The following is a 22,551-nucleotide window of genomic DNA, read 5'->3' as shown; positions in this document are numbered from 1 at the left end:
GAGCTGTCGAAGGAGGCGCGACGCGTCGAGCGTCAGACTCTTGCGTCGATAGACCCAATGAGATCAGCGTCTTCGGTGACAAAAGTCTTCATACGTATACCGCTGAAAGAGGAAGCGAGTTCTGGGTACGATCGAGGCCAGCTCGAGGCTCGAGATCGAAGAGGAGTAGTTGAGGAGAAAAGGAGAGAGCGACGAGCTCGAGCTTTCTTCCCCTCTCTTCTCTTTTCGCATTTTTTTTAGACACTCGATCGATCGACAAGCGAGATATATTCACCTCCAACCCTCGTCTTCCAACTCCAAGCAATTTTGCAGCTCTTCGACGCGTTCTCTTGACGGCACCGCCCTGCTGAAAAGTCGACGAGCCGAGGTCAACCTCCTCCCCTCCTCCCACCTCCACCCCCTTCCTCCCCCTTCCCCCTTCCCCTTCCGAAATGTCTAGCAGTACCGTCGCTCCCGAGAAGAGCAACAAGAGGAAGAAGACGGACGATGGAGAGGAGAAGGAAGATCACTACAACCCTGACACCACCACAACTCTCTTCGTTTCCAACCTTCCCTACTCTGGTGAGCTCGACCTCCTTCTTCCCTCCCTTCCATTTCTTGCTCCCTCCTCCCTTCCTCCCAACTTCTCTGCCGTCTCCTTTCACTCGAGGACTTCACGGCTGACCCTCTGGCCTCTCTCGGTCGTCGTTCCTTTTTCTCGTTTAGCCACCACCGTCGACCTTACGACCCATTTCTCTGATGTTGGGCCTGTTCGATCCGCCTTCGTCGTTCTCGACAAGGAAACCAAGAAGTCCAAGGGAGTCGGATACGTCTCGTACGCTATGCGAGAGGACGCCGAGACAGCCGTCAAGGATATGAACGGAGGTTCCTTTGGAGACGGAAAGGGAAGGAGGTTGGGAGTAGAGTGGGCTGGAAAGAGAGTGAGTCCTAGTCGTCTTTCTTCCCTCGTCGCTGTTCTCGTAGGAAGTTTGTGATGGTCAAAGCTCCTCGACCTCATCCGTCGACTAGAGTTCTACTCTATCAGGGAAGAGCCTTTGAAGGCGTGGGGAGGGAAAGGAGGAGTAAGGGGAGGGAGGGAGGGAGGGAGGAGGAATTTCGAGCTCGCTCCCTCCTCCTCCCTCCCCTTCTCGTCGACTTGCGACGGCCTACACCATCACGAGAGCTCTCGAAAAGCTCGTTGATTAACCTTCACTGCTACACTTTTCTTCTCCAGCCTGCCGCCATCGATCCCGAATCCACCGAGCCTGCTCCTCCCAAAATCAAGAAGCCTCGTCCCGCTCTTCCTTCCCAAACCCACATCACCGAAGACTCCAACGACGCTTCCACCTCCTCTACCCCCGCTGGTCCCTCCGATCCCAAAGCCATCCGAACCCTCATCGTCTCCAACTTGCCTCCTGGCTTGACCAAGGCCATCTGGTGGAAGAAGGTCAGGAAGACCGCTGACGTCGAGGAGGTCATCTTCCCTGCGAACGAGGACGACTTGACCGTCGGTGAGTAGCTCAAGCTTAGTTCTGGAGCTTCGAGGGGTTTGATCTGACCTCTTTTTACTCTACTCCTGCTCGTACGATCCCTTCAGGCCACATCGTCTTCCCTACAGCCGCTCTCGCAACCGCTGCCGTCGCCAAATTCCACGCTCACACCTACAAGGAGCACCTTCTCTCCTGTGTCGTCAAGAAGAGGTTCGATAAGCTCGAAGCTGCTGGAAAGGACGGAGGAGGAGTTTCCAAGGGATCTCGATTGATCGTTCGAAACTTGCCTTGGGACGTGAGTGCCTTCATTTCTCGCTCCTTCTTCCTCGACGCGTCTTCCGAGCTCACCTTCCCTTCCCCTTCGTCTCTTTCTCCTGTTTCCAGACCACCACCCAAACTCTCCAAACCCTCTTCCTCCCTCACGGACCCATCCACTCCATCACTCTTCCTCCTCCCATCCCTGCCAACCCTTCCGTCGAAGGATCGAAACCCCGAGCTCGAGGATTCGCTTTCGTCTGGATGCTCGGTCGCAAGGACGCCGAGAACGCTCTCGAGGCCGTCAACGGAGTCAACGTGATCGGAGAGAACGGAAAGGAGGAGGGAGGAAGGACCGTCGCTGTCGATTGGGCTTTGAGCAAGGACAAGTGGAAGGAGGCTGAGGCCAAGGTCGCTGTCGTCGAGGAGACCAAGGAGGAGGAGGAGGTTGAGGAGGAGGCTGGAGAGGAGAAAGATGGACCTGACGTTGTTGAGGAGAACGAGGATGGTGAGATGATCGAGCCTGAGGAGGAGGAAGAAGAGGAGGTCGTAGCTGAGCCCGTCAAGCCTGTGCTGCCTCCTCCTGAGGAGGGAACGACCTTGTTCATTCGAAACCTCAGTTTCGAGGCTACCGAGGATCAACTTCGAACTCTGTAAGCATCGTCTTCTCTTTTGTCCTCAGTACAGCTTTCTGTTCGTTCTCGAGTCGACACTTTTCTGACATTCGTCGCGTCGTTTTCCGATCTCGTTTCCACCAGCTTCCGAAGCTACGGTCCCCTTCGATACGCCCGAATCACTCTCGATAAGGCCACCGGGCGATCTCGAGGAACCGGATTCGTCTGCTTCTGGAAGAAGGAGGATGCCGAACGAGCTGTGGAGCAGGCTCGACTGATGAACGTCGAGACTGGAAGTGGTGCCAACAGCGTGCCCGTGAGTCGACGTTCCTGCTCTTCAACAAACTTTGAGAGTCGCCACTGACATCTTCCTTCATCCGTCTCTCCTTCCAGGTCCGAAACAAGGCCGTCAACCCTTTCGCTGCTCCTTCGATCCTCACCGTCGACCCTTCCTCCTCCCTCGCCGCGAACCTCGTCATGCACGGACGAGTCCTCGACGTCGAGTTCGCCGTCACCAGGGAGGAAGCTGCCAAGCTTAAGGACGAGTCCGATCGAAGGAAGGAGAAGGTCGATAAGAGGAACACGTACCTGATGCGAGAAGGAGGTGAGTCGCGTCGTTCTCTTCTCACCCGTCCCCGTATCTTCGAGCGTTCGCTTCGATCCTGTGCTGACTGAAGTCCACCTTGCTTGATCCTTCACTCTAGTCATCTTCGCTGGAACTCCCGCCGCCGCCACCCTCGCTCCTCTGGAACTCGAGAAGCGAACGGACTCCTTCAACTCTCGAAAGACCCTCCTCTCCTCCAACCCCTCCCTCTACATCTCCAAAACCCGTCTCTCCATCCGTCAACTCCCTCTCTTTTGCACCGAACGAACCCTCAAACGACTCGCCATCCACGCCTCTCGAGAGTTCGAAGCCGAGGTCACTCGAGGAGAACGGGAAGGTCTCGACGAGGAGGAAGCTCGCGATGGAACCCTCTCGCCTGCCGTCGCTAAGGCTGAGGAGAGTGGGAAGTCGAAGAAGGGAAGGAAGGAGAGAATGACCGTTGTCATTCAGGCCAAGGTCGTCCGAGCTACCGAGAAGGTCGATCCCCTCACTGGAATCGGAAAGTCGAAGGGATACGGTTTCCTCGAGATGAGGTCGCATCAGGACGCCTTGAGGGTTCTTCGATGGGCCAATAACAACCCTACCGTCGAAGGCCTGATGCGAGACTGGTGGACCGTGGAGTTGTCGGAGTTGATCGAGAGGACGAGGGCGGCGGTGGACGAGGGACGATTGGAGGAGATCAAGAGGGCTGGAGGGTTGGGAGAGGGAGCGGTGGTGGAGGAGGAGAAGATTGAGGTGCTGAGTAAGAAGCAGAAGGCTAAGGCGAAAGCTAAGGCTGAAGCTGAGGAGGATGGGGAGGAGGGACCGAAGAAGAAGGAGAAGGTCGAGCTCTCAGAGTTGGAGAGTCGGCTGAAGAGGTTGACCGACAAGGAGAAGGAGCTGAAGGAGTTGATCGAGGCTGGAAGGGAGGTTGTGATGAAGAAGACCCTCATCGTCGAGTTCTCGATAGAGAACGTTCAGGTTCGTCCTTCTCTCTCTTTAGTTGTGCCCTCTCGTTCCTTCCCGCTCTCAACTCAAGCTGACCTTGCTTCCCTCCCCTCTTTCTTCCTCTCCCTCCCTTCAGGTCGTCCAACGACGAGTCGCCAAGGTCTCCACTCCCTTCGTCAAGCGAACCCGAGACGGAGACGATGGACCTCACGGATCGGAACCCAAGAAACGTCGTCCCTTCCCTGGAGGAAAGAACGCTCCCGAACCCGCACCCGCTCCTCCTCAGACGGACGAGGATCGAAAGAAGGCGGCCGAGGCGGCGGAGAGAAAGAACCTGGGTCTGTTGATCGGGAAGAAGAGGAGGGAGAGGAGGGAGAAGCACTAGGTTTCTTGGGAGGAGTTCGTTTTGCTTCCGACGCGTCGAGGGGACTTTGTTTTTTTCTCGGTTCGAGATCTTGTTATTACGTTATGGCTTTCTTTTGCAAGATTGGCTGAGAGGGCTAGATTGAAAGATGAAGAGGGTGCATCGATTTACGAGCGAAATGGCCAAAGAAGAGGAGGGAGGCTCAGGGGAGGACGAGGAGGAATCGCCGACCTCTGACTCTGTCGGCCTTCTGAGGGATACGAAAGATGAAATCTGCGTCGGGGTGGTTGAAGGTGGTGTCGAGGAGAAGGGTCTCGTTTTCGTCGGTTCGTTGGCGTTTGGGAGCTTTGGGAGCGGGAGGAGAGGAGGACATGGTCGTTAGGAGGGAAACAAGGAAAACGCGAGCTCGGTCCTCTTCTTCGTGCACCTTTTCGGTCGCGTTCTCACTCTTCCTGGGATGTAGAGCATCACGCTCACCACAAGACATCTCATCTTCCCAGAAATCACTCCAAGAAAATAAAGATTTTTTCACCACGCTCCCTCCCTCTCTTTCACGGGTGAATTCGAAAGCGCGAAGCTCACCTAGACCACCATCCTCTTCCCTTCCTCCCTTTCATTTGCCCTTCTCCCGATGGCTCCCACCACTCAACCCCGTCAACTCTTCCTCCAAGCTCTCCTCTCCCAACCTTCGTTATCGTACGAAAAAGCTCTCTCCCTCCATCAACGCTGTCTCGAGATCTGCTACGGTGAGCTCCCTTCCTCCCTTCTCCCTCTTGTCCCTCTCCCTTCTCTCTCCTCGCCCTTCTACCCTCTCCTACACCTCCATCTCAAAGCTAACCACCTTCTCTTTCGCCTTTGTTCTGTCACTTTTCTTGTAGACGCCGACCCTGAATCGAACGAGAAACCTCCTCGGAAAGCGGATCCAACAAAGTTCGCAGAGTTCAAGGACGCCCTCAACGACAAGTTGGAAGGATTGGGATTGGTGATAAGGGACAGTGTGCTTCAGGAGTATAGGGTGAAGGAACAGGATGGAACGAGGATCAACGAGGTCGTCAAGTGGATGAGCTTGGTGAGTACGAGAGGGAGAGGCGAGGAAAAGGGAGGGAGGAGGAGGACGAGGGGAGAAGCGTCGTTGGAGGAGAGCGAAACGGGAAGATAGGAGGGCTGCGTTTTTGTATAGGAGCGTTAGCGAGAGCTGTAGAAAGGTCTAAGGGTGGGACCAGGGGAGGGACAAGAAGGAGGAGGGACAGCGAGAGAAGGAAGGGAACGAAGGAGCTCACGACCTCACCTCTTCTTCTTCCACCCTCTCCTGCATGCATGCTGACCTCGTTCGCTCTCTTCTTCTCCTCCCCAGATCAACACCGTCTCCGACACTCTCGCCCAAGCAGCAACTTCCTACTCTCCCATGGAAATCGCCTATCTCAAACTCATCGTTCGTTTTCAGCTCTCCTCTCTTTCCTCCTCCTCTCACTCGCCTCCTTCTCGCTTTCCCTCCTTCCCTCGTCCTCTCGTTTCTGACCCAATCATCTACCCTCGCACAGATCGAAGCCATTATCATCGCCCCCCGTTTCGCCTACTCGATCTCCACCCTCTCCGCCGCTCGACTGGTCGGAGACATCAAGAAGGGCAAAGGGACCCAACCCTTCTCGAACAAGCAGGCCGAGAAGTTGCTGGAGAGGTTCTGTGGGAACGATGGGGAGGGGTGGTTGGTTAGGTCTGAGTGAGTGCGAATTTCTCGTTGTTTTGGGGCTGATGGGGTCTGAGGGAGAAGGAGGGAGGTGGGAGGGAGAGAGAGAGACGCGTGAGAACGCGAAGGAACGGATCAAAAGCTCATCATCTTCTCCTCTCGCTTCCTTTACAGTCGAGGTCGATACAGTCTTTCTCCTCGATCCCTCTCGGAACTCGAAGACTACCTCAAGGAGACCTACGGACCTAAACCTCCTCAGGACGGAGACAACAACGACGAACTCGACGCTCCTCCCGTTTTGCTTCTCTGCGAGTTGGATCGATGTAGGAAGCTGGTGACTCTCGTACGTTCGCTTTTTATCTCCTCCTATCCCTGCTCGTCTCCTCCTCGTCTCCATCTCTCCTTTACGCGTCGTTCGTCGCTCACTCTCCCTCCCTCCGTCTCTGTTCTCTTCCTCGTTCCTCTCAACCTTACAGGGTCTGCTCTGCCCCAACTGCTCCTCTCACGGCATTCACGGCTCCTGCAAAGCTGCCGTTCTGCGAAAACAAGAACCTACCTGCCCCTGTGGAGAAGTCTGGTCGAACGAGACGGATTGGTTGCCCGTTGGGGAGGGAGCGGTGAGGGACGGGGAGGACGAGCAGAGAGGGAGGAAGAGGGTCGTGAGGGATGAGAGTGATGAGGAGGAGATGGATATGGAGGAGGAGGAGAGTGGGGATGGAGAGGAGAGTGGGGCGGCGGGTCGTGAGTGCTCGTTCTTTCTCTCTCGTATGGATTTCCCTCGTTCGTTCTCCTTCCGTTGACCCTTTCTCCCTCCCACCACCTTTACTTCTTTCCTCGCTTCCCTACCTCCTTCGCCGCTTCTTCAGCTTCCTCGACGCGCAAAACCCGACGAACAACACGTCGATCCTCGACGGTCTCCGCCGCCGCGTCGTCCACCAAAGGCAAAGGTCGAGCATCTGCCTCATCGCCCAAGAAGAAGGCTAGGACCTCGACGGCCAGCTCGAAGTCAAAAACTAAGAGCAAGAAGAAGAAGAAGGTGGCTGGACTTGGGTGAGTGCTGTTTGCGCTTTCGTTTTTCGTTTCGAGGGTTTCTAGGACGCGTCGGGTTCGAATCTTTCGAGGAAGCTCAACTGACCTGATCTTGGTTCGGTTCTGTTTGTGCGTGGCTGCAGTGAACTGTCGGAAGAAGACGAGGAGGAAGAAGAGGAGGAGGACCAGGCGAGTCCCTTTCCGAGTTCGAGTTCGACGCGTCTCGTTTTCGTCTTCGTTTTCGCTGACCTTGCCTTTCTTCCTTCCGTTGATGTTGTTATAGGACGAGGAGGACGAGATGGACGAGGATGAATAGCTCGCTTTTTTAACTTTCACCCTACTCGGTTTCCTGCATTCCTTTCGTTTTTCGATCTTTGATTCTTCTTCTGATGCTCGTTACGTCGTTCGACTCTTTCTTTCCCGCGTCGGGCCGAAAGTGAAGCCAAAAAAAAAGGATAAGCAGAAGCAGGTCTCGTATCTCGTCTCTACTATATATGCGACATCTAAAGCACGTCCACTTTGAACTCGTCCTTCTTCCCAGCTTTAACGACGCGATCGGGTTTGCTGCTCGAACGAAAGGCAGCGAAGCAAAGAAAACCCCGTCAGTTAAGCTTGGATGCATCTCGATCTTGATAGGAGAAACGAGACGAAAGGAAATCTGGGGAGGGAAGGAAGGGAAAGGGAAGGAAAGGAGGTGCGACTCACGAGATCCGAATCCCGAAAAGCTCTGCGAGATCCGAACCGGAGAGTGGTTCCATCCTGCAAAGCACGCATAACCAGCGAGCGAAGGATGAGTGAGTGAACGGGGAAGTGTGACCGAGAGAAGAGGGGAGACAGGAGGGAACGTACCGTTGCCCACCTTCTCCGAGGGAGAGATCGGACGCGTTCATCTTTCGACGTTGAATGGCTAGCATGACTGCGAGACGAGCACGAACACGAAGACGAAGAGAGGTGTCAGGGCGAAGAGTTGTGGAAAGAGGGAAAGGAGGAAGAAGGAAGGGAAGGGACGAACCCTCTTCGACGCTATCCTGAATGACGAGTCTTCGAACGTCGACAGGTTTGACTTGACCTGGAAGCGCAAAGAAGAGGTCAGTGAGAGAAGAAGGGGAAGAGACGGAAGAGAGGAAAGCTCACCAATCCGATGAGCTCTGGCCATAGCTTGAGCTTCGACGAAGGGCGACCACGAGAGATCCATGAAGATGATCTTGTTGGCTCGAACGATGTTGAGTCCTACTCCTCCGGCCCTGATTGAAGAACGAAGGGACGAACTATCAGGACTAGAGAACGGGAGAAATAGGGAGAACGAAGCGAGACTGACTTGACGTTCATGAGCAGAATCTTCGGGTCCGTTTCGAAGGTACTGTTCGAGGGAGGAACGAATGAAAGAAGAGTCGGTGATGTAAAAAAAAGGGTAAAGAAAAAGATATGGAGCGATGCTCACAAGGTATTCAAAGCCTCGGTCCGTTTAGGTTGTGACATGCCACCAGTGAACCTGAGGAAGGAGGAAACGATGGAGATGGTGCGTCAGTTCGACGCGTCTGAACTTCATTCGATTCGGCGAAGTGTCGACTCACTTGAGACTCGAGTGACCTTCTTGTTCGAGGTACTTGGAAATCAGATCTATAGAGGCCGTCCACTGGGAGAAGATGATGATCTACGGAAGTAAGGAAAGTCCAACGGTCAGCCGAGTTCGAAGTTTCGACGCGACGAAAAAAAAAGAGAGAGCGCACCTTCGCCGTTGGGTCTTCGAGTAGCCATTCGTTCACGAGCTCGTTCATCCGAAGCATTTTCGTCGAAGGGAGCACTATACCACGAGGGAGTTCTTTCGGAGAGTCCGAGAAGGTGGACGAAGGGACCTTGTCCGAGAAACTGGAGGAAAGAAAGAAGGGGAGTCAGCTTGGTACTTCTCCCGCTCGATCCAACCTGGTGCGTCAAGAACTCACGCAGAAGCCTTGAAGAGGTCGTCGACTGATGAAACATACAGAGTGGAAGTCTCAGCATCGATTGGGAAAAGAGGGAGGAGGGAGAACGACGAACCTTCGAGATCGTGGTTGCAAGTCGGGCAGTAGGGTTGCTCCGACTCCTCGTCGTCGTCGGTTTGTTCCGTCGCAACTCGAGTAGGTCTGTTGGCCATAGATTCGACGATCAGTGAAAGAAACAAAGATGTTTCAGATCAAGAGAGGGAACGAACAGGTCGTCGAGGCAGCTGGCACAGATCAACTCTCGACAGCACGACGTGACCATGGGCTCCGAGAGGGGATTCGAACCTGAAACGAAGCATACGAGTCAGTGTATGAGGTCAAAGGCCACACCTTTTTGATACGTCGAACTCACAAACAGCACAAGCTCGTCCGTCCGGTCCAAGATCGAGTGTTTTGAATTCCGCGACGGTTTGCTCGACCCAGCTGAGAGACGAGATCGAGTTCAGTCTCTCGATTGGAAGAAACTAGCTTGAGAATTGCACTCACCCGCTTCCGTGACACTTCGCAGCATGCTCCATCTCTTTCTGGAGGTACTCCTCCTCGTAGGCCTCCGTCGCGTCGTCGACCTCTAAAGCTGAAGTAACGAGGCTCGGATGGCTCGTCGCCTGTCGGAGTCGAAGAAGTTGAACTGTGAAAGACGGAAGGTCAGTGTGTTTTCGTCGTTGAGAGGGAAGGTAGCAACTTACCGATGAGGTTTTTCTGAAGGATCGAAGGACGAGAGGAAGAGAGATCAGCTCGTCGGAGAAGAAGAGAAGCTGGAGAGACGACTGACAGGTCCGGCGGTCTTGAGCTCGGATGCAGGAGCCATGTACTCGTTAAAAGAAACTTGAGCCCGTCCCCTGCTCAATGGAATAAACCAAATCAGCTCATCTTCGCAAAGCGAGAGGGAGAGAGGAAGAGGCTTACAGCAACGCCGAGTAGATCTCTCGTTCGGATTCCGAGAACTCGAGCTTCTCGGTGAGCTCGATCTTGGGCATGAGATCGACGATCAGCTGTGAAAGAAGAGAAGGGTGTCAACGAGTGTGTGGGAAAGAGGACCAGAAGAGAGGGACGTCGAACCTTTCCGTCGAGTCGAGACTCCTTCGTCCTTCGGAACATGATCGTCTTCATGACAGCTTGGAGTCGTTCACCGGCCGTCTGAAGAAGTTAAAAGGTTCAGTCTCGGGTATTCGGTTTATGCTGAGAGGGTTTCGACCGACCTGTTGATCCAATCCCGGGTTGGCGATGAGATTCGTAAACTGTGATGGTGAGGGAGGGGAGAGTCAGATTCTTCTGTCGCTCTTCGCGTGTCTATTAGAAACGGACGTACCTGAGAAGGATCGCTGAAATTCGGGACCTGAAGGAATCGGAACTGAGGGTAGAGATCCTTCAGCGAGTTCATGACCGGCGTTCCCGTAAGCTTGAGAAGAAGAGAGAGAGAGGGAAGGCTCAGCTCGGAAGCTCGAGTCGTGCGAACGGTGCTGAGGGGCAGACTCACCGTCCAGCGGTAGTCCGCTTTGATCTGAAGGACTGCGAGGGATATCGCCGTTTCCTGGAGAAGTTAGAGAAAGGAAGTCAGAACGGAAACGACCTTTCTCGGAAGAGAAGACGTCGTGACGCACATTTGTCCGAATGTAGTGAGCCTCGTCGAGAACCTGGGAAGATACGCACAGCTTTTCAGTAAGAGAAGAGTCGACTGGGAGCATTCTTAGAAGGGACTGACCACTCGATGCCTGGACGATTCAGGCAACAACGAGAAGTCAGCGTGGAACTACGCTCTCGAAAGGGCAGGCCAGACTCGCCAGTGGTTGAGAGATAGAGGAAGGTGGGGTTCAGCGAGATCACTTCTAACGGTACCATAGGTAGTAATCTATACATAATGGAAAGGGAAAGTCAGAGAGTTGGCTCGAGAGGAGAAGAGGGAAGGGAGCGAGAGCTCACGACGACGTCGTACTGCTGGAGAGCTAGAGCATGGAGAGGTCGAGGTCGAGGAGAAGTTAGACTTGTTCTTCAGTAGAAAAGTAAGGTAGATACTCACTTTTAAGCGATTTCGTCCTTCCCGCTCCGTGATGGATCAGAACTTTGAAGAGATTGGGAGTCGATTTCGTTTCCTTCGAGGAATCGAGCCGAGAAGGCGTCAGTCTTGCCGTACGGATGGGATGTGAAAGGAAGTTCTCACTATCTCCTGTTTCCACTGCTCCATTAGAGCATTTGGCCTGTACAACGTATCGATCTTGAGAAGGTCAGGAACGAGACGCGTTCGACGAACGAAACGAAGCGCGGCACTCACACAACGATGAGAGTCATCCGCTTCGAGGGATCCTGCGGTTTGTTGATCACCATGAGAGCCAGCATCTGAATCGTTTTTCCTAGTCCCATGTCGTCACTGGTTGAGAAGAAAAAAAACGCAAGAAGAGGGAAGACGCGTCGGTTCCATCTTTCATCGTAGCGGACTCGAAACCGTCGACGGAACGAGTTGAGATAGACTCACGCCAAGATCCCTCCTTTGTAATCCTCCTTCTGCTCCTGCTTGACCATCCAGCTGACTCCAATGACTTGATGGGGCATAAGCGTACTGAAAGAGAGACAGAAGCGACGCGTTTGAGTCTCGGTCTCGACGGGTCGAAAAAGATGCTGTGAAGACGACGAGGACTCACACTTCGAGGTTCGGTACTCGATCACTCAAAGAAGCTAATCCGAGATGATCTAGAGATTCCGTTACAGTCTGGTCTGTACGGAGAGGAAAGAAAAGCAGTCAGTGAAGAGGTCGACGACAACGGGGTCGAGGAGGAGGAAGAACGGACTGGTGTTGAAAGCATCGTGAGACTCCTTGAGAAACTTGGCCATACTGTTGAACGAGAAAGGTCAGGACATCGACTTTCAACGCACAAAAGGAGATATTTGCTCACTTTGCAGAGTAAGCTGAACCAGCAGCCCTCTTCTGCCTCTCCGATCTCGGATCCTCCCCTCTGGCGATCATCGCACTCCTCTCCTTGGCGCCTTTGATAGCGTAGTACTGACGCCGGTTAACGTTATCGTATCGATGGGAGTACCCGCTGAACTGACGAGGACGAGAGTCAGGGAGAGAGGCGACGATTGGTCTGGAGGGCAGCGGAGGTCCTTTGTGAACGGAAGGGTCGAACGGAGCAGGTTTGACGAAGGGAGGCGGTGGTTTAGCGGGCAGAGATGGAGTTGCATATTCCCGTGAACTTCCAGAGAAGACTTGACGTGGTTGAGAATGGAGGTTGAGGAGAGAAAGGGAAGCAAAGGAGCGACGAAGGGAGGGAGAGGAGGAGAGGGATCCGGTTGTCCGGCTGTTGAGTTGACTACTTGAGATCTATGTAAAACCAAAAACAACAGAGATGGAATCGTCATGGGTCAGAAGGAGGAAGTGAGGCAAGGGAGGGAGAGAGAGGTGAAAGAAGAAAGGTGGAAGCAAGAAAGGAAGGAGCGTCGAGCTCACCAGAACGAACGTCCTCCTGCTTGAACCGCTAGGAACAGAGAGTCCTAGGCTCCGAGCGAGAGTCCTCGGCCTGATGGAAGAGAGCATCCTCCTGTGGCGATGTTCAGGGTGAGGAGTTGGCCGAAGAAAACGAACGACGAAGAAAGGAGGATCGAGATGGAAGGGAGTGGAGAGGTGAAGAAGGGAGAGTGGGTCGACGGAGGTTCGTTGTGTCTACAACAGCTCCTGGAGATAGAGGATGGTTCGACGGTGTTGGAGAAGGTCTAGAGGTGTAATCCTGAGACACTCGAGGTTGCTGGAAGTCGTGGTTTGAGGCTGAACGAGGCAGAGTCAGCGAAGGGTTCATGAGCTCGAGCTCAACTGACTCCGAGGGACGTCAGTGAGCTCGTCCCTTCAGAGAGAGTTTTCCTCGAACCACATCAACCTTCGCACCCAGCTTTTCAACGAGATCGAACCAGGACTTCTTAAGACTGCTCGATGTGAGTATTGCAGCTCCATGTTGTTGGTGGCTAGCTTGAGGCGAAAAGCTGACCTCTCGCTCCTTCCTGGACTCCCTCCCTCCCTCGCTTCTTACCATCGTTCCGTCTTCAGCCCGCCTTACACGTACTTCTTCCTCGGTCCAAGGCTTCAATATAGTTCCAAGCTCAACCTCATGTCAAACGTGAGCTCTCTTGCTCCGTCGATGAACCTGAGATGGTGGGAGGAGAGGCAACGTCCGAGCTCACCTTCCTCCTCCCTTCCCTCTCTCTTTTCTTCCTTTCTTCCCCTTCAATGACGCGTTCGATCCTCCTCCCTTCGTCTCCATCTGCCTTAGGAGGTGCTCCTCTCAGTATGCTAGTATTCGGACGAATCTGCCCTCAAGAACCTCTGCCTCGTCTCCCTTGGATCCTCAAGCCCGCTGGACCAGTCTTGTACGAGGACGTCGAGATCAGGACTCTTCAGCAACTCTACTCCTTCTTCTTCACCATGAGCAGCATTTCTGAAACACCGTATAAGCCATGAGCAAACTTTTGTTCCAGAAGCTGTTGAACTGATCGTCCTCTTTCGTCTCTCTCCTCTCTCTAGCCCTCCCTCGTCCCAACCGCGTCGCGACTTCGTCCTTCCCTCGGTCTCTCACGCCTCCGGAACCTCCGCCTTCGGATCGACTCTCCTTCCGATGAACTCTTCGATTCCATCTTCCCTCTCTCCACTTGGAACCTCCCATATCGTCGCCTCCAACAGGACTCAAAGTTCCGTATTCCTTGCTCTCCTTCACCGGCCCTCGTGCTCTCCCTCTCCGCAACCTCACGGAGAACGAGATACTCCCACCAATTCGACCCAATCTCTCGATCTACACCTGCTTATTCCCATCCACTCCGGTCTCCTCGCAGTTGATGCACTACGAAGTCGCGTCGCGTCAAGTTGATCGAAACAGTCGAGTCGACCGGACGATTCAAATTCCGCTATCCCTCGGTTCCGTTATATTACCGATTTTGCAGACTAGGTTCACAAAGCTCAAGCCGGCTGCCGCGTTTCTGGAGCTTGTGGGGAGGCTGGATTTGCGATTAGTCCTCGTTGAGCAGGATTGGAAGGACGGTGTGGAAGCGACGACGAGGGTGATGATGGAGCACGAGGAGTTCTGGTCTAGTGCGACTTTGTTGGAGATGGAGGTACTGGTCAAGGACGACGAGGTCGGAAAGGTCGTCGAGGATGTGGTGGAGGGGCTGAGCTCGGAGAGAAGGAGTCGATGTCGTGTCGCTCGATCCTGAGCGAGCCGTTTTGTACTTTCGTTTTTGCTTTTTTCTTCGTCAGTTTACAGTAGTATCTAGGTTTTCTAAACAGTCATCATCCAATTTTGTCCAGCTTTTGACTTCTATCGACCCTACTTCGAACTCTCATCGCGTCGCCAACCTTCCAGACCATCCTCTCCTCTGTAGTCTGCGTCGAAGAAGGAGGGAAAATGGGAACGGCATAGACTCCTAGAACCGGACATGGTACGCCTACGAACTGAGAAAAAAACAAGGATGGAGGAGAGGAGTCAGGTCATGAGCGAAGGACGAGGGCGAGGGATTCGAGAGTCGAGCGCGTTCGAAAACAGCACAGGAGAGACAGAACTGCAAACGAACCTCATCGACCTCTTTTGGACGTGTTGCATTAAGCAGCCGGTACGGGAGAGTAGGGTGACGTGTTCCGGCTGAAGAGACGTTGGGCATCTGAGTGGGAAGAACGACGCGTCGAGCACGAGTCAGTTTTGGTTCCTCTTCCGGCTCGAACCGATTCAGCTGAGCTTCTTGGGAAAAGATCCGTCGAAAGAGCCTATCTGGAACGAGAGTTTGGGACGAGAAGATGTCGAGGAAGAAGGGACAGAAACGAGACGAACCGTACATCTCCCACACCTCCCAACGACTTCCAGTCCCCATCCTTCACTCTCAACACCATCTGCACCCGCACCAACCCCAACTCCTCCCCAACAGTCTTCCTCGAAAGCCTCCGTTCCTTCAGGTGTTTCAACCACCACGTTGGGACGAAACCTCTGGATCGCTCCCTCGACGTCGAAAGGCAAAGGGTTCTCGACGTAAGTTGATAGACTGAGAGCGAGCTCTTTGAGCGTTTGAAGGGTGAGAACGTGGAGAGGATAGGTGTCGGCGAAGGCCTGTGGCACACGTCAAGAAATTGGGACAGATGGGAAAAGAACAGGAGATGAGCGATTGAGACGCGTCGAAAGAAGGAGGAATGAAGCAGGAAACGAATCAGGAAAGACAAACTGACCGTAAAACATCCATCAGGACCCTTCTTACTCCGCGCTCTCTGCTCTCCGGACTTGAAGACCATCCTGACAGGTCTCTTGAAGAATTCAGAGAGGACGATGGAGGAGGGATGGGTCGAAGGAGGGGAAGATCCGGAGAGGTGTATCGACCAGAGATTGAGGTTGTCGTGACTGAGATCGAAGCCAAGCACGAAGAAGATTTTCGAAAGTTGAACGTCAGCTTCAATCGAGCAGAGCACTCACGTCAAGAGAGGAAAGAACGGAGAGAAGACGTCGAAGCTCACCTTTCCCATCCCTCCCTCTTCATGAGCTCCTCAGAAGGCTTCGCAGGGACCTCGAACGACCGATCTCCCTCGTGCTCGATGGATTCTGGTATCGAGACACGAAGATTGGATCCGACGATGGTGCATTCGATGAGGACCATCTGTTTTTTGAGTGAAACGGAAGGGAAACGAGAGAAGGTGAGCTCGTTCGATCCCTCCGCTCGTTACCCTCCCGTCCTCTCCCTCCCTCAAGCAAAGAGCTCAAACTCACCTTCGGAAACTGTCTCCCCGTACAAGCCTTTAAAGTAGCCTCCTCAACAATCATCCAGCGACGGTCGAACTGTCGGATAAGAACACCCATGCTCGTCGAGTCAGCCCTGAGTCCTTTCTCTCCTCTCTTCTATCCTCTACTACTGCGTCCATCGCGAACGAAGACGAGGAGCAAACGCACTGACCTCTAATCCTTCAATCTCCACTGCACTCTCCTCGACTCTCAACCCTTTACAGCTCTGCTCGATCCCCAACGCAAACGGAAAGAAACTCGATGTGAGCTTGAGCTCAACGTTCTCTCCTTCTCTTATCCCTCCGACCCTCGCAGGCCCTCCTGGAACTGAGAATGCACTCACCTTAACAGGGTAGATCCAGAGCTCCTTGATCCTCATTCCCTCGTTCCTCGTCGTCGAGATCTGGCTCGTCTTCTCAGAAAGAGAAGGCGTCGAAGCGAGCTTCTCCTTCTCATGGCCTGCGTCGAGCGAGGAGGGTTGCGCTGTTTTCCGAGGGAAGAAGAAGAAGAACGAGAAGGGAAGAAGCAAGAAGAGAGGGAGAGGGAGGGCAGCCCAGCTTGATGGATCCGAGATCGACATGGGCGTTTTGGGGGAGAGAGGAGTCGAGGAGGGAGGAGCTTTCGGATGGGGAGGGCTGAAACGGAGCTTTCGCTGCGACGGATATAGATAGCCGTTTTCGCAAGGAATGAAGGTTTTTTCGAGTCTATGGTTGCGTTGAGATCGTTTTTAAGCACGCGGCTTGATGAGTTTCTCAGCGAAGTTGAGTTGACTGTACGACGAACGGAAGGTTGACGCGTCGCTTCGACTTTCTCTCCCTCTCACTTCATTACGGATCTCGCGACTTCCTCTTCGCGAGAAGGAAGAAGCTTTGCTGAGTCTGCTTTAACGTGGCTCTCATACATCTATTCAGTCGAGAGCAGAGGGGAGGATAAGCTCGGTAGCGCTTCGGGACGTCTCGTCTCTTTGGTTGGGAGATCCGAAAGGAGGAGGATTCGACTGATAACGTCCCATGGTAGAGAAGACGGGAAGGGAGACTGATAAGCTGAAGAGGTAGTGGGTCAGATAAATAAGAGACTGGGAGAGAAAAAGGTCTAAGGGCCTTACGACATGGTAAGGGGAAGCGATGGGGAGGAGGATTGGAGGAGAGATGGCGAGGAGACGGAGAGCGTTAACGAGCTCCTTTGGAAGTAGTAGGATTTGATTTGACTAGGAGAATTGGATAGGATCGTACAGCTGCTCTGGAGAGGAGGGCAGGATGGTCGAGAGGTGTCGTCGTGGTTTGGGGTCAACTTCAAAAAAAGAGGGAAGGAGGAGGAGGTGAGCTCCCTGTTTCGAAGTTGACCTTCACCCACCACGAGCCTCTTGACTTGAAACTTTGTTTTCCTACGAACTCTTCTTTGATCTTCTACCGACCGTCCTTCCTCGAAACCTTCGCGTCTCCTCAGCCAATTTCGACCAGCAGCATCCCCAAACGAACCATCTCCCCTCCCTCCCTCCTCCCCTTCCCCTTTCCACCCTCCCTTTCCGGCCATGCAAGGAAGGGCACGAACCAGACTCGCTGCGGAGTTGACGGGTCCTCGCAAATCCCTCCCTACCAAACGAGAACGCGAGGAAGGGTCCTCTTCATCGTCGAGGGATGTCAAACCCAAAATCGAGGAGGACGTCGACGTCAAGCCAAAGATCGAGGAAGATATCATGCCCAAGGTCGAGGAGGACGTCAAACCTTCCCTTCCTACCATCAAGGACGTCCCTCTCGAATGGCTCAAATTCGCCGACCCTGAACTCCTCCAGAAACTCGTCCTTCAAGCGTGCTCCTCCTCCTCCGAGCTCAACTCCCTCGTCTCCTCCTCCACCGCCAAACTCGCTCCCTTCATCTCAGGATCGGAACCCGTCTACGACTTCAAGATGGAGATCGCGGTGGTGGAAGCTCTGATCGCTCACTGGGCGGAACAGGATGTGTGGGAGAGCATCGAGTCCGCCATTCAAGCCTTCAACGGGGAAGTCGAGAAGGACAGCCCGTTGGCGACGAAGCTGAACGCTTTGAAGGGTCTCAACAACGTCCTTGGGTGAGTTCAGGTATCCTCTTCTCTCGCTCTCCTGACGTTCTTTATGAACAAGAAAACGTGGAGGTTTGCATATCTGGGCTGAGCGGCGAGAAACCCAAGCTGATCCGCTTCCCTCGTATTCTTCTTTCCTCTCCCTCCCTCAGATCTCTCGCCGGCGAGCTCTCCTGCCAACACACCGAGTCCAGCGCCAACGATTTTGCAGGTGAAATCCTCAAGGTCCTCAAGAAGATGACCGAGAAGGAGCGACGAACTCAAATCGACGACGACCTCGTCGAGGAGCTCGATCGGTGGATCCGCGGGGAGGCGAAGAGGAGCCTCTATGGGATGAAGGGAAGGGACCTTGGAAATGCGGAGGATGAGGATGAATAGTGGGGAAGAAGGGACAGTCAATTTGGTCAAATTGTACGTACGTCTCGATTTGACTCGACGCGTCTTTCTTCGAACCGACGCTGACCGTCATGTCCCCTCTCTGAAATCTCACCAACAGAACACTCGAAGGTTCTTATCTTGTATCACTAATTTAGATCCTATCTATGACCACGTCGTTCTCATCTTCGTTTCTGTGGACGTGAGTCGGGAAGAAAACTCATCTGTCGCGTTTCCACCTCCCTCTGCGTGTGCGTTCTAGGTGCTAGATCTGATGTTCTAAACGCTTAGATGGTGGCCACTTCAAGATCTTAGAGCAGTGAACGAACGAAGCAGCAAGGTTCTAGGACGAACAGAGAGAGTTCTTCGAACCTCTGCTCTCTCTCCCTCTCGTTTCCTCCCTCCTCCTGTCTTCCCTCTTTCCTGCTCGACTGACGAGGACAAGTGCTTGAGAAATACTGTAGAGAAGAAGCTAAACGCTGTATATATGGAGGCCGAGTCAAGAGTGAGCGAAAAGAGAGAAATAAAGAGAAGGTCGTTCAGATAAGAGAGAGAGAGAGAGGTGAAGCAAAAGAAGAGAAGGGCAAGCGAAAACGAGCGATGAAGGGTGAGGTGAAATGAGATTGATAAGCAAACAGAGAGAAAGAGCAATTACAGAGAAAGGATGAAGGGAAGTAAAGGTAGTAGAGGGAGGGAAAACGAGCGACGGCTTGGGTCTGGGTTTGGGTCTAGATGGCGTCTCCGAGGACTCGAGAGATCGCGGCCGAAGCGACGGGGTCGGTTCCGGTGGTGTAGTGGACTTGGGACTTGTTGAAGCTGTAAGACAGAAGAGAGGAAGAGAAGGGAAGAGGGAGTCAGCGTCGTCGTTCTGGTGTCGTCTCATCTCCGTCCCCACTCTCTCCCTCCTCCAAAACCACCCCAAACAAAAACTCAAACTCGGAAAACTCACCCATTGAAGGTACTAGCCGCGCAAACCGTGTACGCTCCCATCTCTCCCCATCCCAACCAATCGCCCACCTCCAACTCCCTCGGCAACATCACCACGTTCCTCACGCAATCGATCGAATCGCAGGTCGGCCCCCACACACTAGCAGGCTCGCAAGACGCTCCGTAGCCCATCTGAACGGTGAGGTCCTCCTCCATCTGGACGTTGGGAGGGAACGAGCGAGGGAAGGGTTGGAGGGAGGCTCCGCCGTTGAGGGTGAGAGGGAAAGGGTGGACGATCTGATGGTCGAACATGATGCAGTTGAAGGAGCCGTAGACTCCGTCGTTGATGTAGTCTAAGGAAAGGAAGGAGGGGAGAGAAGAGGTTTAGGAACGAGAGACGAGGAAGGGAGAAGACGCGTCGAAACGAGACGCGACGAGAACGACGAAAACACGAAAGAGAGGAAACTCAAGACTCACACATGACCTTGGGCGTCTGTTCCTCTCCCGACCCAGCATCTCCCAGATGCATCGATCCTTCTCCAGATCCGTTGAGGGAAACGATCGAAGCCGACATGAAGTCCATCGCCTTCTCCTCCTCCTTCTCGCTCTCTGGCGTCCCCAACCCACCAACCACCACTCCCGCAGCTCCCAGCACAGCCTGAGCCGTCGCCCTCCTAGCGATGATGTTGGTCGCAAGAGTAAACGCACTCGAGACCATGAACCTCCCAGGCTCTCCGATGATCCTGACGCCCATCTCGACGGGGAAGTGTCGATCCAACGCCTCCCTCAACGTCTTGGCCATGGGCAGGAAGTACTCGGCTTCGAATCCTCCTCCGATGTCGAGGAAGTTGAAGCTGTATCCCTTGTCCCTTCCCATCTCGAACACGGTCTTTGCTCGTCCGACCGCGTCGTCAAACATTTGAGGATCCTTGCATCCGCTTCCGACGTGGAACGAGACTCCGACGACGTCGAGGTTGAGGGACTGAGCCGTCGCGAGGAGGGAAGGACAGGTTTCGATGGGCGCTCCGAACTTGAGACCGAGTCGACAGAGGGACTTGGAGTCGTCGGTGAGGATCCGAAGGACGAGTTTCGCTCGAGGGTGGAGTTTGGCGATCTTGAGGAGCTCGTCCGTGTTGTCGAAGGTCATGGCGTCGACTCCGAGGGACCTGGCCGCTCGGACGAAGGAGGCTGGCTTGCAGGGGTTGGCGAAGATGATCTTGTCGGGCGAGGGAGGGGAAGGCAGGGAGAGGACGGCGGTCATCTCGGATTGAGAGGCGCAATCAAATCCGGTTCCGAGGAGGGCGAGGAGTTGGAGGACGAGGGGATCGGGGTTGCACTTGACGGCTACAAAGAGGCGAGGAAGAAAGAAAGGAGAAAGTCAGCTTCGAGAGAGGAGGGGAACGAGCAGAACGCGTCTCGAACTCACCGTAGAAAAGCTCTACCCTGCTCAACTCGGTTACCCAACTCTTCCAAGCCCTCCAGACCTCTCCCAAATCTCCCACGAAGAAGGCTCCCTCGTCGTCTCCCGTCATGGCCAACTCTGCGATCCTAGACTGCATGAGAGCCTGAGCTGAGCCTGTGACGAACGAGGGGAGCTCGATGGTCTTGAGCTCGATAATCTTCTCTCGGACCTGAGGAGGAGGAGGAGAAGTCGAAGGAGGCGTAGGGAGGTACGCTGATCCCGTGGTGTAGCACTCGAGGGAGGACGGGAAGTCGGAAGGGTTGATGAGGAGGGAGGCGGCTGCCATTTTGTTGGACTGGTTGGTGGTGGAGGTTCGAAGGAGGGAGTTGGTGCCGTTGACTGTTCGAGTAGAAGAAGCGAGGTTGTCCATTCGACGACGGGGTTGTTGATGTTCCGTTGAGGGAGGTGTGGGTGGTAAAGGGAAGTGGTGAAGAGGCTGGTAGTGGTAGTAGTTGAGCGAGGTTGATGACCTGGACGGCGTAGCGGAGGGGGATGACCCCGGCGGTACGCGAGTGTCTGCGATGCGGCTGGTGGGGCTTCCTCTCGAGTTGAGAAGGAAGTGGGCGGGTACTGAGGGTGGGGTTCTAGGGGAACCGGACGAGAACGAGGACGAGGGCGGGCTGAAGGAGGGAAGGGATCGAAGGTCAGCTTCGAGAGAGGAAGTTCGAGAAAGACAAGGACGAGACTGACGACTGGAGGAAGACGCTGATTTGAAGTTGAAGTTACTAGTGTGACGGAAGTCGTGTTACGGTGGTTCTCCTATAGAAGAGAAGAGGGAAGGAGTCAGCGTCCTTGTTGAGAGAAGGAAGAAGGAGACGGAGGTTGAAAAAAGCGAGCTCTCCCTTCGTCCCTTCCCTCCATCGAGACCGAGCAGCTTCCGTCTCGAAGAAGAGCTGCGTTAAGAATACTAGCAGAGCTGCAGTCGCTGCTCCACAGGGTTCGATGTAGCTCTAGAAAACGGCCGCGTTCTTTTAGCGAGAAGGAAAAGTCGGGTCTCGTTGATTGACTCGATTCCACTCGGGCCCTCCTCTCCTCGTCGTTGTTTGATTCCGCCACCGTGCCTTCCCTTCAACATATACAAAGAGAAGTATGTGAGAGAGACGGGACTAACCTCGTACTTGAGACCACCTTGAGAAGGAGAGAAGGAAGGAGCGAGGCGACAGAGAAAAGGGGAGAGGAGGAAGGAAGGAAGAGGTCGATTTTGAGTGGCGAGCAGATGGATCGAAGAATCGAGCGAGGAAGCGAGGATGAAGAGGTGAAAATTGTACAAGGGTGGAGAGGTAGACGAGGGAAGGGCGAGGAGTGAGAGAGAGCGAGCGAGAGAGTGGGAGTCAGCCAACAGAAAGGAGGGAGAGAGAAGGAAGGAAGGGAACAAGAAAGGAGCGGTGCCTTCAACTCACTCGAGACAAAGAAGGCGAAGGTCGGACTGTTTTTGGTCTGACTGAATAGTAGAGGGTGGAGAGCGGACTCGAAGAGCCTACTCTGGGCTGAGTTTTGTGGGTGGGTGTGGGGGAGAATGGGAGTTGGGAGGGAAGAGAGGCAGAAGGAGCAGGCGGTCATTCAGCTTTTTCGAGGCTCTTGGGGCTGAAGGGAGGGAAGAGAGGCCAGGCTTTTATTCAGAAGCTTCCGAGCAAGCATGCTGATAGGAAGCAAACAAGGTCTCCTCGAGAAGATCTCTTCGAAAGTCGCGTCGAAGAGGTCGAAAAAGATCGGAAGAAATGCGAGGAGAAGTCGGGGAGGGAGGAGAGGGATCGTCCAGATCGAGGCGCGCAAACACCAACAGCCCTCTTGCTCGCTCTCTTAGCCTCCCATCAGCGACTGAGCTCTGAATCCTATACTTCTCCAGGCGAGGAGCGTACTGCTGCATGAATCGGGAAGCGAACTTCAGCTCGGACGAAAAGTTCACAGCAGGGCGAACCTGCTTCAGAGACGATCTCCGACGAGTCGACCGAACCTTCTACGTCTTCTACAACGCTGAGCTTGCGAGACTGGAGGCGAAGAGGAGATAGAAACATAGTCCTCTCCGAAAGTAGCAGTAACCTCCTAAGAGCGGGGAAGGGTGAT

General features: G+C 54.1%; 7 protein-coding genes across 7 annotated transcripts; 4 read left to right on the top strand and 3 right to left on the bottom strand.

The window, feature by feature from the left end:
• Positions 1-388: 388 nt before the first annotated feature.
• NOP4 (mRNA-binding ribosome biosynthesis protein NOP4) lies at positions 389-4,354 on the top strand. The gene is made up of 9 exons (XM_076637896.1): positions 389-561; positions 706-920; positions 1,214-1,490; positions 1,577-1,764; positions 1,854-2,377; positions 2,483-2,654; positions 2,732-2,942; positions 3,043-3,902; positions 4,006-4,354. Exons 1-9 carry the CDS (start codon positions 432-434, stop codon positions 4,252-4,254), a joined length of 2,826 nt encoding a protein of 941 aa, XP_076496055.1. The 5' UTR covers positions 389-431; the 3' UTR covers positions 4,255-4,354.
• A 317-nt stretch (positions 4,355-4,671) lies between these two features.
• BDY24DRAFT_391462 (Nse1 non-SMC component of SMC5-6 complex-domain-containing protein) lies at positions 4,672-7,379 on the top strand. The gene is made up of 8 exons (XM_076640801.1): positions 4,672-4,979; positions 5,112-5,302; positions 5,588-5,665; positions 5,775-5,953; positions 6,095-6,263; positions 6,397-6,661; positions 6,787-6,970; positions 7,093-7,379. The coding sequence occupies exons 1-8, from the start codon at positions 4,865-4,867 to the stop codon at positions 7,259-7,261; spliced, it is 1,350 nt and encodes a 449-aa protein (XP_076496054.1). The 5' UTR covers positions 4,672-4,864; the 3' UTR covers positions 7,262-7,379.
• Positions 7,380-7,394: 15 nt separating this feature from the next.
• Positions 7,395-12,701, bottom strand: BDY24DRAFT_391459 (DEAD/DEAH box helicase). Its single transcript, XM_076640800.1, has 33 exons — positions 12,374-12,701; positions 11,820-12,247; positions 11,715-11,758; positions 11,568-11,640; positions 11,402-11,485; positions 11,201-11,296; positions 11,090-11,126; positions 10,949-11,021; positions 10,852-10,874; positions 10,713-10,780; positions 10,634-10,643; positions 10,533-10,565; positions 10,409-10,462; positions 10,241-10,330; positions 10,131-10,169; positions 9,991-10,068; positions 9,838-9,923; positions 9,704-9,770; positions 9,618-9,630; positions 9,418-9,559; positions 9,284-9,354; positions 9,141-9,216; positions 8,987-9,072; positions 8,893-8,917; positions 8,680-8,818; positions 8,524-8,603; positions 8,391-8,441; positions 8,268-8,309; positions 8,084-8,193; positions 7,962-8,018; positions 7,799-7,865; positions 7,655-7,708; positions 7,395-7,513 (listed from the first exon to the last, which is right to left on the bottom strand). The coding sequence occupies exons 1-33, from the start codon at positions 12,458-12,460 to the stop codon at positions 7,453-7,455; spliced, it is 2,544 nt and encodes an 847-aa protein (XP_076496053.1). The 5' UTR covers positions 12,461-12,701; the 3' UTR covers positions 7,395-7,452.
• A 503-nt stretch (positions 12,702-13,204) lies between these two features.
• Positions 13,205-14,121, top strand: BDY24DRAFT_415838 (uncharacterized protein; the record flags this gene model as incomplete). The annotated part of the gene is made up of 3 exons (XM_076643506.1): positions 13,205-13,362; positions 13,439-13,742; positions 13,852-14,121. The coding sequence occupies 3 exons, from the start codon at positions 13,205-13,207 to the stop codon at positions 14,119-14,121; spliced, it is 732 nt and encodes a 243-aa protein (XP_076496052.1).
• A 61-nt stretch (positions 14,122-14,182) lies between these two features.
• Positions 14,183-16,290, bottom strand: BDY24DRAFT_391453 (MOSC domain-containing protein). The gene is made up of 8 exons (XM_076640799.1): positions 16,009-16,290; positions 15,838-15,891; positions 15,654-15,722; positions 15,404-15,543; positions 15,122-15,290; positions 14,733-15,005; positions 14,479-14,565; positions 14,183-14,359 (listed from the first exon to the last, which is right to left on the bottom strand). Exons 1-8 carry the CDS (start codon positions 16,243-16,245, stop codon positions 14,198-14,200), a joined length of 1,191 nt encoding a protein of 396 aa, XP_076496051.1. The 5' UTR covers positions 16,246-16,290; the 3' UTR covers positions 14,183-14,197.
• A 709-nt stretch (positions 16,291-16,999) lies between these two features.
• On the top strand, positions 17,000-18,523 carry BDY24DRAFT_81009 (uncharacterized protein). The gene is made up of 3 exons (XM_076645158.1): positions 17,000-17,732; positions 17,876-18,134; positions 18,220-18,523. The coding sequence occupies exons 1-2, from the start codon at positions 17,197-17,199 to the stop codon at positions 18,099-18,101; spliced, it is 762 nt and encodes a 253-aa protein (XP_076496050.1). The 5' UTR covers positions 17,000-17,196; the 3' UTR covers positions 18,102-18,134; positions 18,220-18,523.
• Positions 18,524-18,826: 303 nt separating this feature from the next.
• On the bottom strand, positions 18,827-20,773 carry SPE1 (ornithine decarboxylase SPE1; the record flags this gene model as incomplete). The annotated part of the gene is made up of 4 exons (XM_076638119.1): positions 18,827-18,914; positions 19,048-19,378; positions 19,503-20,369; positions 20,452-20,773. 4 exons carry the CDS (start codon positions 20,771-20,773, stop codon positions 18,827-18,829), a joined length of 1,608 nt encoding a protein of 535 aa, XP_076496049.1.
• Positions 20,774-22,551: the final 1,778 nt, after the last annotated feature.

The sequence above is a fragment of the Mrakia frigida genome, assembly GCF_051309035.1.
Source record: "Mrakia frigida strain ATCC 22029 unplaced genomic scaffold BDY24scaffold_18, whole genome shotgun sequence".
Taxonomy (NCBI): domain Eukaryota; kingdom Fungi; phylum Basidiomycota; class Tremellomycetes; order Cystofilobasidiales; family Mrakiaceae; genus Mrakia; species Mrakia frigida.
The sequence above is the reverse complement of the archived record's forward strand: the minus strand, read 5'-3'. Positions and strand labels throughout refer to the sequence as shown.

Excerpts from the sequence above, each read along its gene's own strand:
- BDY24DRAFT_81009 (XM_076645158.1), top strand. The coding sequence starts at position 17,197 with ATGCAAGGAAGGGCACGAACCAGACTCGCTGCGGAGTTGACGGGTCCT. Across the intron at positions 17,733-17,875 it reads GGTCTCAACAACGTCCTTGG|ATCTCTCGCCGGCGAGCTCT; the intron begins GTGAGTTCAGGT and ends TCCCTCCCTCAG.
- BDY24DRAFT_391453 (XM_076640799.1), bottom strand. The coding sequence starts at position 16,245 with ATGTCGATCTCGGATCCATCAAGCTGGGCTGCCCTCCCTCTCCCTCTC. Across the intron at positions 15,723-15,837 it reads TGGAGATTGAAGGATTAGAG|TTCGACCGTCGCTGGATGAT; the intron begins GTCAGTGCGTTT and ends CTTATCCGACAG. Across the intron at positions 15,006-15,121 it reads GTCCTGATGGATGTTTTACG|GCCTTCGCCGACACCTATCC; the intron begins GTCAGTTTGTCT and ends CGTGTGCCACAG.
- BDY24DRAFT_391459 (XM_076640800.1), bottom strand. The coding sequence starts at position 12,460 with ATGCTCTCTTCCATCAGGCCGAGGACTCTCGCTCGGAGCCTAGGACTC. Across the intron at positions 12,248-12,373 it reads GCAGGAGGACGTTCGTTCTG|ATCTCAAGTAGTCAACTCAA; the intron begins GTGAGCTCGACG and ends GGTTTTACATAG. Across the intron at positions 8,019-8,083 it reads GGCCAGAGCTCATCGGATTG|GTCAAGTCAAACCTGTCGAC; the intron begins GTGAGCTTTCCT and ends TTGCGCTTCCAG.
- BDY24DRAFT_391462 (XM_076640801.1), top strand. The coding sequence starts at position 4,865 with ATGGCTCCCACCACTCAACCCCGTCAACTCTTCCTCCAAGCTCTCCTC. Across the intron at positions 5,666-5,774 it reads TCGCCTATCTCAAACTCATC|ATCGAAGCCATTATCATCGC; the intron begins GTTCGTTTTCAG and ends ACCCTCGCACAG. Across the intron at positions 5,954-6,094 it reads GGGTGGTTGGTTAGGTCTGA|TCGAGGTCGATACAGTCTTT; the intron begins GTGAGTGCGAAT and ends CTTCCTTTACAG.
- NOP4 (XM_076637896.1), top strand. The coding sequence starts at position 432 with ATGTCTAGCAGTACCGTCGCTCCCGAGAAGAGCAACAAGAGGAAGAAG. Across the intron at positions 562-705 it reads TTCCAACCTTCCCTACTCTG|CCACCACCGTCGACCTTACG; the intron begins GTGAGCTCGACC and ends TTTCTCGTTTAG. Across the intron at positions 1,491-1,576 it reads CGAGGACGACTTGACCGTCG|GCCACATCGTCTTCCCTACA; the intron begins GTGAGTAGCTCA and ends CGATCCCTTCAG.